The following is a 14,511-nucleotide window of genomic DNA, read 5'->3' as shown; positions in this document are numbered from 1 at the left end:
ACAACTCTCTCACTCGGTCGTTCCTTGGTTACCTAGCAACAACTCTCTCACTCGGTCGTTCCTTGGTTACCTAGCAACAACTCACTCACTCGGTCGTTCTTTGGTTACCTAGCAACAACTCACTCTCTCGTTCCTTGGCAACAACCTGTTGAGTAACTTGCGCAGCAGCAGTTTAAAGTTTTGCCTCTGTGCTTCATAACTGCTTAAAAAAAACATTGTGGAATAAAAACTGTGGCTAAAACAGCAAAGGTCGCATCATTGGTTTGGCAGCATTTCAGATATTTAAACAAAAAAAATGAATCAATCATTGATATTGACTGATATGAAATGATTTTATCTTGATATTGTTTTCAGTCATATTGTCCAGGCAGCAGTTGTTAGGAAAAAGGTTGGAAGTTGAATAAATTGTTGACCTAAATCAAGTCCTAATTACTTCTAAATTAGTTTCGTCTTATTTAATCTGTGCCAAGATGTTCGTAACAGAAACCAGGCGTAAAATGCTAAGGACTGAATGTTTTTGCAGTGTGGTCAATACAGCCAGAAATCTTAGGAAAAGTTTTAAAGAAACAAATCTTAATTAAAACACTCATTTGCCTTATTAGATAAGAAAATATAAAAGACGCCTATTGAAAACCTTAAGATGTAGAAACATCTTGGCTGAGCRAAGCGCTACAGGGTTTTATTTCCGCTGCATGGCTGTTGCTCGGGTCCAAGTCTGCGTCCGTCATGGCAACCCTCGCGAGGCCTTGTGGGCAGTGCAGACACTCAGGCAGAGCAGATGGGCGTCGCCGCCGAGCGGCAGAGGTTTCTGAGTGGCTTCGTCAATTATCAGCCGGACCCTGAGGACACTTGGCAGCCAGAACGAGGCGCCCAGCGTGACTCTGCCCTCACTCGTTATCCGTCCCGTGGCCTTCAGCGAACTCAGCCAGTAATGAGGTTAGAAAGCGAGGCGCAATTTATTTTCCACTTTGATGGAGGATTTTCTGAAAGACGACACCTTCAGCTCCAGAGCTTCACAGAAGCTCAGCTTACGCTAAAACAAACAGAACTTCACCAGAGATGAAAATATGAACAAGCCTGAAAGTCGTACACTGCAAAAACACAAAATCTTACCAAGTAATTTTGATCTAGTTTCTAATAATATCTTAGTGCACTTGAAATAAAACAAACTTTTCAGTAATAAATGTGATTATTTTAAATCAATAATTCCTCAATATTGATGTACTAGTTCTACTCGCAGATTATTTCACTTATGGGAAAAATATAAGTGAAATAATCTGCTAGAGAACTAGAACTGTTGACTTAAAATAAGCTCATATTTCTTACTGAAGAGTTACTTAAGTTAGTTGTAAAATGTTGTGTTTTTGCAGTGTAACGTAAGAATCATGTTTAGAGTTTCTTTCATTTCTTGGTCAACACTGCAAAAACATCTAACAAGTATTTTTCATCTAGTTTTTAGTGCAAATATTTTACTACACTTAAAATAAGACAAACTTAACTTAATTTTTCAGTAAGAAACAGGAGCTTGTTTTAGCTGCTGGTGGAATTAGTTTTCTGTTGATGAATGTAAAAAAACTATTTGCAACAAGCTCCTATATCTTCCCCAAAAAAAACACTTGTAAGTTAGTTTTGCCTTATTTTAAATTCATTTGCAAAAGAAACTAGACCAAAAATACTTTAAGATTTAGTTTTTACAGTGTATAAAACAGTGTTGACGTGTCTCAGTCAGAAAACATGTGATTGATATTAAATTAAGTCTAGCCAATAAACATTTAGACGTTTTATATTAGGGTCACATTGACACTAATTTAATCTCACAAAACAGAAATCAGCTGTTTGGTTTTATATTTTAGTGAGAAAGTTTGAGATTTTCAGAAGTAGTTTTGAAAATGGGTCCCCAAACTACGGCCCGCGGGCCGGATCCGGCCCGCCTCCACATTTGGTAGTAAATGTGACATTCAATTGACCTGTAATGACTCAGATGTTGGCTGTCCGCCCCCCTCTGCTGCTGCTGCATCGCTGTGGAAAACCTGGAGATATCTGCGGCTTAGATGTGTATGTTTACTGGTTTAAAAAAAACTAAAAAACGTTGGGGTTGTGGCTTATAGTCCGGTGCGGCTCATAGTTGGGAAAATACGGACTATAATCCTTCCTGGATTTTTTCTGTGAAGAACCCAGAGAGGATTATTTGATTGTGCTTTATGGAAAACAATACATTTTAACATTTAGCCACTCCTGCCATTGTCACACCTTTTCTGTTACAAACTGACTTCGGCCCCCAGCAGAGAAGGGAAACGTTATGTGGCCCTCAAGAGGAAAAGGTTTGGGGACCCCTGGCTTAAAGCTATATTCACGTAGGTTTCTTTGTTCAATAATGAACCATTTAAATCTTTGTTTTCTCATCTTTGACTAATGTCTAAGTTGGTTTGATGTTCTGTGACAGAAGGAATAACATTTTCCCAGCATTATGAACGTTTCCCTCCTGAACGGCGCAGGAGCTGCTTAACGTCCCATAGATCTTCACAATATGCTGGACATTAGCATTAGCAGATCGTTAGGTAGGCTAATTAACGAGCTAATTACTGGAGGTTCCTATGATCCTAAAGTTGACAGCACATGATGAACGAGTTATGCTAAACCTGAAGAAATGAAAATATTAACGCTGACAGTTAAATTAATGAAATAAATATCTTATTAAAAACAGAAAGCTAAAATAAATTTGATGTCAAGTAAGATTTATTTGAGCCAATTGACAAAAACAACAAAAAGCTTTGTAGATTGATTTTATCTCATTGTAAAACAGCAACAGTAAAATATTCAAATAAACACAAAATGACACTTTTAACAACTAAATTCTTGATATTAAACCACTTATTATATTTAATAGAGCTGCTTTAACTTGTTCAGACTTCATAAATTCCCTCACTGGTTGCAAATTAATATTTTCAGATTAAATAATTGAGACAAAGGATTTAAACATGGATCAAATTCTTGTAATTTTAATTTTGTTTAGCTTTTTTAACTTTGGTTGTATAATTAATTTTACCAATATGATAAATATAAAGTGTGGGGTCGAACAAATCCCCTAAAGTTTTTGCTCAAGATAAAACAAAACATTTTTAATATATTAGTTATGAAGTAAGTAATTGTCTTTTGTGCTGTTTTGTTTTAGGGGAGGAGATTCAGGTGGAGTTTCATCAGAACTGATGTTTTTATGTTCCATCATGTTTAAAAGTTTAATTTATGAAGCGTTTTGGCTGAAATATGCTGGAAAAATAATAGATTATAATCCATAGTTTAGCTTGTGTCGTACAGTGAGGTTTTTTTCCACCGTTTTACATTTTATTCCTGCAAATCTTACCAATACGAAGCAAATTTCTGTCAATTTTTTAGATAAATTTCAGAAGTTTTCTGGGAATCATCTCAAATGTGTTTTAGTAGCGATGGCTCCAACACGCCGCCGTATATTAATATATAAAAATTAAATGACTTTAACTTGACAGTTTGAGTTGGTTTATCAAAATGAAGACTTTCAGATCATCTGAACCAATATTTTATTCATGTTTTCACCGAGAAACTTCACAATACACTGCAAAAACACTAAATTTTACCTAGTAATTTTGGTCTAGTTTCTACTGCAAATATCTTGGTAAACTTTAAACATGACAAAAGAAACATGCAAGATGTAAGAGCTTGTTGAGCCAATAATTCCTTAATATTCATGAAGTTCAGATTATCTCCGTATCACATGGAAAAATGTTTTAAGTGAAATAATCTGAGTAGAACCAGAACTTTCTTCATGAATATTAAGGAATTATTGAGCTGAATCAAACTTATATCTTTATGAAAAGTTACTTATGAGTTGGTTTTATTTCAACTGTACCAAGATGTTTGCACTAGAAACTAGATCAAAAATCCTTTGGGGAGGTGTGAATGTGCAAAAGCAGGAAGTGGACTATAGCGCCAGGCATTCTGGGTAAATACAACCAAAACATATACGATAGTCTAGCACTAGCAGGGAAAATAGCTTGTTGGCTAAAATGTGGCACTGCTGCATTTTGGTTTACATTTCATGAAGAAGGAAGTTTTGGTCAGTGTCTTTTTCAGAGGTTTTCATGTTGTTTCCTTCTGTCGATGTTGGTGCAGCGCCCCCACAGGTGAGGAGGGGAACAGGTTTTTTTTGTTTTTTTTAGATCTGACAAATTAACTTGGATGTTACATATTTTCACTCCTTTTTCAGCCATTTTGCAAACACTATCCATGTTCTGCTGTACATAAAATATCGTCTGGGAAGTCTTAATTTTATTCAGCTTTTAGATGAATAAAAGATGGCGGCTCCATGTAGCCTGTGGGTCGGTGGAAAACAGAACCAACTCTTTCAGCTTTGCTGCAGTTAAACTCCACCTGGACTCGACCGGAACGAGATTTTCCCTTTTCAAATTTTAATTTAGATGAAATATAGATATATATCCCCCAGTGAGACAGGATGAGAGAACACCTTAATGTCCTAAAACCACATCTGTCTGGGTAAAATACTCACTTCACATTATTCCCACAGAGACGGACAGCAGGAAGATTGGATGCAAAGAGGCATGACAAAAACTTTCTCACAGTTCAACTCAGGACAGATGATGTGGAAGTTTCCCTTTTTCTGTTTCTGCAGCTCATTAGACGAACTTCCTCAGTTAAAATGTGATGTTTTATTCACAGAAATGGTCCGTGGCAGCTTGTCTGATGGCTACTGAGGGCTTCACATCAGAGCTCACCTTGATCAGAACAAGTTTGGATAAAACCGTCGAGTCCGTTCATCAGCTCTGTGCTGCCAACAGTTGGAGATGCAGCAACAGCTGATTATCGTTATTCATAATTCATGTGAATCAGTGAGGAAAGATGAAACTGAAGGCACGGCTGCAACGACAAGTCATTAGCAGCAGAAAACTTTGAATAACCAAGATCGAATGTGTAGCATTAATTATCTGAAAAGATAATTGAGCTGATTGTTTTTATAAAATTGTATTCCTGCTTAAATACTGACTTAAGTCTTTTTGAGTGTAAAGTTGGGTGGGAAAATTATTTTAAAGGTGACGTCATGTATTTTATAGCACAGCTTTATTAGTGAAAATTGACTTCCCTTGGGGTGTTTGACTGCAGATAAGTTGTTGGATCTTCCAGCATGACATCGACTCCAAACGATCATCTTTGCACAAAAACATTTGTATCGAAAAACCTGAATTCTTGTTTCATAATTTGCATGTTTCTATTTCTATTAAGCAAATTTACTTTCGTAATTCCAATACGTCCCGACAGACTTTGTTCAGAATCATCATAATCTTCAGACGTCCAGATTTACGAGGCATTTCTCACGTCAGTGAGCGAAGTGGGACGAAATGCTGCATGATGTTCTGACTGCAGGGAAAAAGTGGTTGGTGTTGGTCGTATCTGCCTGCTGTGTGAATGCAGCCAATGGACCCGGCCAGCCTCCAGACCTGAACCCAACGGAAAACCTTTGGAGAACGAGCTAAACTGCTGTTACCTAGCAACAGCCCTGAAACCTGCAAGATCTGTAAGGAGGAATGGGCCAAAATCCATGCTGATGCAGCAGCAAATACGTATTTCATGCAATAAAATTATTCAAAAATCCTACATTGTTTGTCAGACTGAGGGACCTTTGGTGGAAATCTGCAGAGAACCAAATACTTCTGGATTGGAGTTTTACCTTGAGGAAGAGCTGCAGCTCTTGGGACTGCGTGCGCTCCAGGATCTCAGGCTCCAGGTGTTTGAAAACGGCCACACACAGGTAGACCTGGTAATCTGGACCCATCACCACACAGGTGCAGATGTACTGGCAGATCTCGGTCCAGTCCAGATAATTCCAGAAACACTGAGTGAGCCAGTGGAGGCACACCTGCCGATTAATAAAAACACTAAATAATTTAGCATCCAGTTTCACATTGTTCCAGGAAATAAATATCCTTTACTTTAAAAATTAAACCTCGTCACACCACTGTTTTTGTCTCAACTGCTTTTTGAAACAAAGAAATCCCTAAAAATATGCTAACATTTTTGTTCTGCTGCGTTCAGGGCTGAATTGATTAACTAGAGTATACAGACTCAAATATATGCCAGTTGCTAACAGAGCAACATATTCAGTGCAGTAATTAAGCTAAAGCTGCATAAATTTTACATTTAATATAAAATCCAGATCAACTCTGCACTGCGTTGAACTCAGAAGCATTTTTAGCAATAAAATACTCATTTAAAAAAGGAATTAAATGATTTTTTATGCATCTTTAACATATTTCCGTTATTGTGTAAAATGGCTTAACGGATTTAATGAAAAACTTACAGAATGACAATAATTTAATCGATTAATTATTAGATGCAGACTGGCTGCTCTTGTGTTTTCATATCTGTTCACTTTTTTAGTCAGTATATTCCAGTTAACGATTAATCATTTCATCATAATTAATCGTTTCATCCCTTAAAGCAAATATATTAAGTAGGTAAAACACTAACATTTTTATGATTTCTCTTTTGTTTCAGCTGAAAAAACAAAAATAATGGTGTTGCCCCTGTTGGCATGAAGGCACATTCTGTCAAGATACACTCTGATTAACGATTAATCACGATTAATCATTTCAGCCCTACTAACAACAGAAAAATAATTTGATATGGGCTGATTTAGTAGCGAAATGGGGCAGATCACTTGAAACACAACCCAATTCAGTCTCAATTTGCTTGGAGACTTTTGGCATGAGAACTTGCCGGTGGCAAATCCCACACTGCACTTCTGACAAATGTTTGGTCTTAGACTTGCAAATTGAAGGAGCCTCTAGAGGGCTCTCTGAGCAACTTGATTTAATTTTCGGGCCTCTAGGTGGTTAACACCATAAACTGCCCACAGAATAAATTTTTGTTCCTTCCCAGAAAAAGAGAGAAAATGTGTGAAGTGTACTACACAGAGCTCCGACATGTTTATCTGCTGAAACCTCTAATAAGAACCACAGGAGCCTTTAACAACCCAGTGGTTCAACAGGGACTCCCGGCCCATGAGGGGGTTCAATCCAAGCAGAACCAAACAGAACCAACAGTGTTTCTGCACCGCAGGGTTCAGTCACCCCACCGGGAGGAGGCTGTGCAGCCGAAGGTTCACCTCACAGCAGGAAGGGAAAGGCAGCCTGCGCTAGTCAGCGCTAATATCCACACTTACAACAGAACACACTAACGATTAATCATGATTAATCAATTATTTACATAATCAATTCATCATTAACTGAAGGGTACAAACTCTAAAAAAGCCATTTGCTGAAAGAACAATGCAGTCAGAGCAGTAATAAAGTCAAAACTGTACAAAAGTTGAAAACATGCGTTTAAGATAAAACTTTTCTCTGTAGGAATGTTTTACTCCAACCTGGTTCAAATTCTGAAAAACAAAATTAATAAATAAACCTTTTACTACCCAGTTAATCAATAAAACAATCAACATACCAGTCCTATTGATGTTAGACGTATGTTTTCGCTGCAGACGCATCCTTTGCTACCAGCAGCAGCGTTCACTAAAGGAACGCTGTCATTGCATTTTAGGCAATAAAATGTTTATTTTCTTATTTAAACAAGAAATTTAACTATTCATTTGCATTTTTTTATGCAATTCTAATATGTATAAAAAAGCTAGATGAAAAATATGCAAAATGTGCCATTTTAAAACCGATTAATCGTCACAGTAATCGATTAATCGATCACTAACATAATGGTTAGCTGCAGCACTTTCTTCAAAATAAAGAAAAATGTGTGAAAAGTAAGTCACATAAAAGAAAGATGGCTGAATTAAGTAAGTTTACACTTCTACCTACTTCTGTTTCAAACAAATAGTTATCAATGTGATTAAATAAACTAAACTTATATTGTCATGTAAAATGTACTGATAGTTTCTACACCCTGAGCTCTAACGTGTTTATCGAAAATGAAAGAGAGAGTAATCTTCAAAGATCCGGAGTGACTGAAAACCTGCCTGCAAGCACAGAACCTCCTGAACGAACATCAGAGCATCAAGATGCATCATTTCTGAGCCACAACTTCCAATAAAAGCCTGAATAGCTCTGCCCATTATCGTCTAAACACAGACGAGAACATGTGGAGGTTAACATATTCGTCAGCCCAGAGACGGGGAGTTCAGATCTTTGATGCGAATGTGAAGAGTCTTATTGACGGCCCTCCTGCTGAACATGAGACGAAGCGAGACGGCCGGCCACCGAGACGCCAAAAACAGGATCAAAACAGAAAAACGTTCAAGGTGAGAAAAGCTTTTTCTGCATCGTTACCATGAAACCCAAGCAAAGATGAAAAGAGGTCCGACTTTTTAAGCTATTTTACTATTTCAAAAAGCAAAAAGATTCAATGTCAAAGCTTTTAAAATTTAATGAAGTCAGAAAAGAATAAAGAGATTGAGCTCAGAAGACGACAAATAGGAGCTCCTTCAGTTTCTCCTGCTGAAGACTTTACCCTCTGCTGCAACGCCCTTCATGAATCCTGAATTTATTTAACAGGACAAAATGCTAAAATTAGTAGGGATCAACATTTTGACAGATCAGAATCGCAAGTTGTAATATTTTCCAGATCAATATATGAATAAAAACTGACTTAATGGACTTAACAGGGCGGTGAAAAACAGGATTAATTTTTTAGTTATTTACTACTTTGGAGAAAAAAGTCAAATTTAGAGAAAAAATTAAGTTTTTTTAAGATTAAAGTTGAAATGTCAACAGAAACAATATAAAATGTCAATAAAATCAATACTGAATAAACGTTCCTTTGTGATCTCTATGCAAACCAACCAACCAGCCGTCCATTTCAGAACCGGAGCGAAGCGAGTCGTCCCGTCAAATCGTCTGCAGATTTTACCTGTGAAGGAGTGAAGCCAGACATCCTGAAGGCAGAATGGACCAGAGGGACTTCGGCTTTCAGCAGCATCTCCACGTAATGAGCCGTGCACCAGTAGACTGGAGAGATTCCCGATTCGGCTACTTCCTGAGGGACGTGGACCTGCAGCAGCACAAGCAAGTTAAACAAACGTTTTACTGCAGCACCGACTCCAACATGGAGGAAAAGACGTAGAAACGGCGTCGAGTGCATTCATGTTTTTTGATATATCTTCCTCTTCATTTGTCAAGTTTAACCTGTTAATGGCAGAAAGAGTCCAGCATTCTGTAGAATCTGAGCAGAAAAGAGACTGTTGTGTTTCCAAAGTGGTGATGGAGCATCACAGGGTGAAAAGTTGGAATGATAAAGCAGATTTTCCTCTAATATTTAAAACTGTATAATTACTCCCCTGAGGAATATTTTACTTTAAATATTTGATTTGTTTCGTCATTTTTTCATTCACAGCTTTCAGCCACTTTTCTCTGTTTGCCATTTTCTGCTATAAACATGTTTAAAAAATCAAAAGGGAAAATCAAGTGAATTATTTTCCCTGTAGCAACTTGTTGGTGTAAAAACTATATTACAATGTACATAATGCACCATATGTTACTGTTGGAATCATTCAAGTGTGAAAATGGGCAAAATAAATTTGCAAGTCACTTGTATTTCAGAATGGTGGCCATTTTTCAAGATGGCCACCGTTTTGAGCCTTTTAAACCAATTATTGCGACGTATGATGCATGTGTGATGTGATTCATTTGTCACATCATACATTTTCGACTTTGGTCATCGTATTCATACACTTTTAAGGCAATTAAATGTACCAAAATTAAATATCAAAATGGAAACTTCCAGTTTGTGAGTCTCGCATCATTAGCCCTAATGGTTAGCATTAGCTTCCGCTAATTTATGAGTTTAGTGGTTTAGATTCTTGTTTATTGAATAATTGGTTAGTGAACCAAACCTTTTGGTTAGCTTTGCTCACCACTAGCAATAACTGCTGCCATTTTAGTGCAAATGTATATTCTCTAGTAGTTCAACCATGGCGGCCATTTTGAAAAATGTCCGCCAGAAAAAGAAAACAAGCTCAACAAAATATATTAAATATGTAGGCTATGATTTGACACCAAACACAATCACCTAATTGGTGATTTTAGTGCAAAAAAGATTTTTCAAAAACCATGGTGGCCATCTTGAAAAATGGCCGCCATCTTGCATTTTTTATTTTTTATAATTTATCTGTTGGTTTTTTAGTGCAGTAAATTGAACAGGTATTAAACCCGATAGCCTGTTTTTAAATACATATTTCTGATAATTACTGAGCTTAAGTCACATGTTTCATTAAATTCATATAAAAGTTGGGGTTAAATAAGTGTTAATTTCTTCTTATTGCTTTAAACAGAAAAGTAGCGTAATTTGTTCCTGGTTATGTACGGAGATGTTTTCCCTTGTCCTGCTGGTTACTTGTTTTTACAGCCAGTTTGAAATAATGAATTCAGATTAAACGCATCGTTGTTTCTCCGTACAGATGCATGAATCCTTGCAGGCCAGATGAACGCAGACGAAAGCAGGCAGGAGAGGTTGAGCAGCAGATGCAAAGATCGCTCCACGTTTCCAGCCATGATGAGGAAAACGGTGGAGGCCAGCCAGTCGTGGCCCGGATAGCCGTCCTGCAGACTCACTGCACAACCAAGTCAAGGCTGGAAAACCAACAAAATTATCAAGACTGCATCTTTAAAACAGCAGGAAAACACAAACAGGAAGCCGACAAATACACCCACACTGTAAGACCAAAGTATTAATTAATTTAATTAAAAATATATTTTTTTGCCGTCACGTTATGGGTTCTAAACACACTTCCCAGAATTTAAATATCACATCCAGTTTAGATATTTTGATCCTGCTGGTAGAAAATAATGAAACTGTCCGGCTGAACTTCAGGAAACGACCCAAACCTCCGATTTGTCCCGTCTAAAGTTACCTCAAATTCAAGAATTATCTTTTACCAAACTGGCTCTGCTGAAGATAAAACCCTGTCAGAAAAATTATCTTTAGTTTTTAATAACTGGAAAAAATAACAAAATGTAATATTTAGTTTAAATATTACTGCATGATGTTTTTATGCTGTTAACACTTTAAACTGCTGAAATGTGCTAAACAAATAAACTTTACTTAAATATTACCACATATACTGAGAGAATAAACTTAAAAAAATGTTACTCTGTTAACATTAGCAATTTAAATTCAGAAATTAAAATGTTTAAAAGTCTTTCAATAATTTCGACACTGCAAAAACACAAAGTTTCTAGTGCAAATATCCTAGTACACTTAAAAAAGTGACTTTTCAGCAAATGTAGAGGCTTGTTTTAAATAAATATTTCCTTAATATTAATGAGAAAATACGAGTCCCACTGGCAGATTATTTCACTYAYCATAAAACACATTTCCTATGTTATAAGTGAAATGATTTGCCAATTGAAGCAGTAGTTTTTCACCAATATTAAGAAATCATTTACTTAAAACAAGCCTCTACATCTTGCTGAAAAGTCTTTGTAAGTTAGTTTGTCTCATTACAAGTGAACTGAGATATTTACACTAGAAACTGGACAAAAATACCTGGTAGGGTTTTGTTTTTTAGCAAAATGGAGAAAATAGTGCGTTCAACCTGTCGATTCAAAATGTTTGGACACTAGTTTACAAAAATCTAAATTGGGCTAAAAAATGTCAAATCCCTAAACTAATACACTGCATTTTAATTATATTTATGATGATTACATTCCTAAAACGAAAACTCAAGGAAGTTTTATACAACAATGATCCGATTGTCTCATATTTACTGAGTAAATTCCTTAAAATTTGTCGTTTTTGCAGCTGCACATTTACATGAATGCGACGCCTGCTGAGAGCGCCATCTGTTCTGATGGCTGGTTAAAATGTCAGATACATGGGAGGACAGATTCTGGTCGCTTAAATCTGAAGAGCCGCCATGACTCAGAGCCGTGCCTCATGTTTTATGCATCTGGCATTTATTAACATGCAGGTTTTGTTTTTTTTAAAATGACAGAAAATCACTGTGGCATTGTTTTAAATTAATAGGATGGAATATATTTCATTTAGCGCGTGGTTCATCATGCAACGCGCTTTGACATCTAAAACTTTAATAACTTCTGCAGAAATACGACTTCCTTCTCTTGTTAATTAAAATCTCTCTGGTGAAACGAATSTTTTCTTTGACGAACTAAGAGAAATATTTGTTTTCTGCAAAAACAAACATAAACGACGGTTCTGGTTTAAAGAGAAAATGTCTGAATTTAACCAGAAATCAGCCGTTTGTTGGTCCAGTCCTGCAACAAATGAATGCTCTTTGAATCTCATTGACAGACAACCGTTATGAATTTGTAATGAACTCTGTCAAGACATCATTTTTAAATAAGGAATCATAAATAAAGCAGCGTCCCAGAGGGGAGAAAACCCATTTTGATCTACTGCCAGGCAGCAACACAGAAAATTCATTAAACTACTTTTTTACTGCTAATTTACAGTTACTTTTTGTTTCCTCGTCTCAAACTCCTGTTTGTGGAGATTTTAAAAATGTTGCTGTGTTTTAATTCATAAAACACAGAAAATGCTAAAACCACAGAGTGAGTACATATTTAAAGTAAATTAAAAATGTGTATTAAAGCTTTTTAAATGAGTAGAAGCTCAAATTTCAGCCTGGTTTTTTAGTACTTCTCACTTTATAGTCGGTTTAGTTCCCAAAAATTTTACTCAAAAGTAAAAAGTCCAAGAAATAAAAGTAAAAGAGTCACTCAAGTACCGAGTAACTGATCAATTAATGTTTAAAAATATTTAAAAACTGCATCAAACAGACCAAAATATCAAGTTATGTGGAAACGCCTGTGTTTTACAAATCAAGCTGAAAATGATTAACATAAATAACATGATTACAAAAGAAACATTTTTTATTTTCTTATAGTAAAAATACTCCTAAAAGTAATTATTTTTTTAAATAAATGTAACTGAGTAAATATAACCAGTTAAGTTATTGTGGTCAACTAAAACTAATGAAAACTGAAAAACATTTTCCTTAACAGGAATCAATAAAAACTGTAATTAGGGAAACATTTTAACTTTAACAATATTGTGTTTATAAAACTAAAACATTCTGAAATTATAAAGTTATTTTCGTGTCTATAAATCTAATTATAGCCTTTCAAACTGATGCGAAATTTATTTTTCCCCTAAAACAATCAGTTTATCAGCAAATTACGACAGTCAGTTATCTAATATTGAGTATTTACTACCTAATCAATGCAAACATAATACTTTGACCTAAAAATTAACCAAAGTATGAAAAAACTAAACAATATTAAACTAATAAAAACTAACCAACACACTAAAAACTAACTAGGCAAATAAAACGTCACAACAAAATAAAAATGAAACTAATATAAACTCTGGTTCCTGTCAGCTTGTCAGGATCTTTATCTGTTTTCTTTTGTCCATTTTGTAAAGGAGACTAGAGGAGAGCTGTGGCTACCGGGCGTCATGTGGGACAAAAAGGAGGCTGAGCTCCTGGAGGAAGATGGAGGAAGATAAAGTGTTGATCAGACCTCATCTCTGTCGACCGGGGGGTCGGTGGCGCTGTCAGCACCACAGGAACATCAGACTCTGGTTTCTGTTTGAGACGTCGTCGTTTAATATGGAGATTTCAAGGTCAACGTGGTTAATAGACGGTCTAGTTCAAGGGTGTTCATATTCTCCAACGGCAAGAAAAGACTAAACGGGGATGGTCTGTTTGGACGGGTTGGAGGTGAAAATCTCTTCTTGTTGAATAAAGGAGCACAGATGATGTTCATAGAGATACATCTAAATGAACCTGAAGACTTTGGGACTGATGTTCTTTAAACAGACGAGTAGAGATATTTCAGCAACCATCCAGCACAGTGGTGGAGGTGTGATGATGTGGGCCGAATTTATTGAATCAACCATGAGCCTAATTTTTCAGGAGTCAAAAGTCTCAAAACATCAGAATGGCTAAAAAATAAAAGGAAGAAACTATTTAAGGGGATCTAAAATGCTAAATTCAGGTTTTAATTTAGTTTTCGTACGTCGATTTGGGTCTCAGCTGGTTTTAAAAACAGTCCAAACGCTAAAAAAACCCAACAAAGCAGTTTTTTTCTGTAATCAGTTAATGTTTTATGAGCCGTTTCAAAAATCTCCCAATTATTGGGTCACATTCCAAAGGCTTCACCGTTACCTAGCAACCACAGCGAAGGCAAGCCCCGTTACCTAGCAACCCAAACTGAGCTCCAGCACATTTGGTCAGCTGGTTTTACCGCTGTACGGGCTGCACAAAGTGTTTTGTTGCATTCTTGTTGGTTATGCAGGAGGCTCCACTTCTGCTTTTCAAAGATGTATGATTGTGTACTTCTCTATCTGTTTGCAGCCATTTTCATGTGTGAGTGTAAACCAGTGGTTCCTTAACCTGAGTTCGATCAAACCCCAGGGGTTCAGTGAGTCGGTCTCAGGGGTTCGGCGGAGCCTCTGCCGCGGAGGTAAAGACACACTTGTGTAAAGTCGTGATGACGC

At 36.5% G+C, this 14,511-nt stretch overlaps 1 protein-coding gene across 1 annotated transcript in view; it reads right to left on the bottom strand.

Moving 5' to 3' along the window:
• The window catches only part of tbc1d32 (TBC1 domain family, member 32), a 70,493-nt gene that overhangs the window by 1,078 nt on the left and 54,904 nt on the right, over positions 1 to 14,511 (bottom strand). Inside the window, exons 32-34 of the mRNA XM_017302113.1 lie at positions 10,446 to 10,600; positions 8,902 to 9,042; positions 5,717 to 5,905 (exon numbers count right to left, since the gene is read on the bottom strand). Coding sequence (XP_017157602.1) covers positions 5,717 to 5,905; positions 8,902 to 9,042; positions 10,446 to 10,600 — 485 coding nt within the window. The remainder of the gene's footprint in view (positions 1 to 5,716; positions 5,906 to 8,901; positions 9,043 to 10,445; positions 10,601 to 14,511) is intronic.

This window comes from Poecilia reticulata, linkage group LG21 (genome assembly GCF_000633615.1).
Source record: "Poecilia reticulata strain Guanapo linkage group LG21, Guppy_female_1.0+MT, whole genome shotgun sequence".
NCBI classification, from domain to species: Eukaryota; Metazoa; Chordata; class Actinopteri; order Cyprinodontiformes; family Poeciliidae; genus Poecilia; species Poecilia reticulata.
The sequence above is the reverse complement of the archived record's forward strand: the minus strand, read 5'-3'. Positions and strand labels throughout refer to the sequence as shown.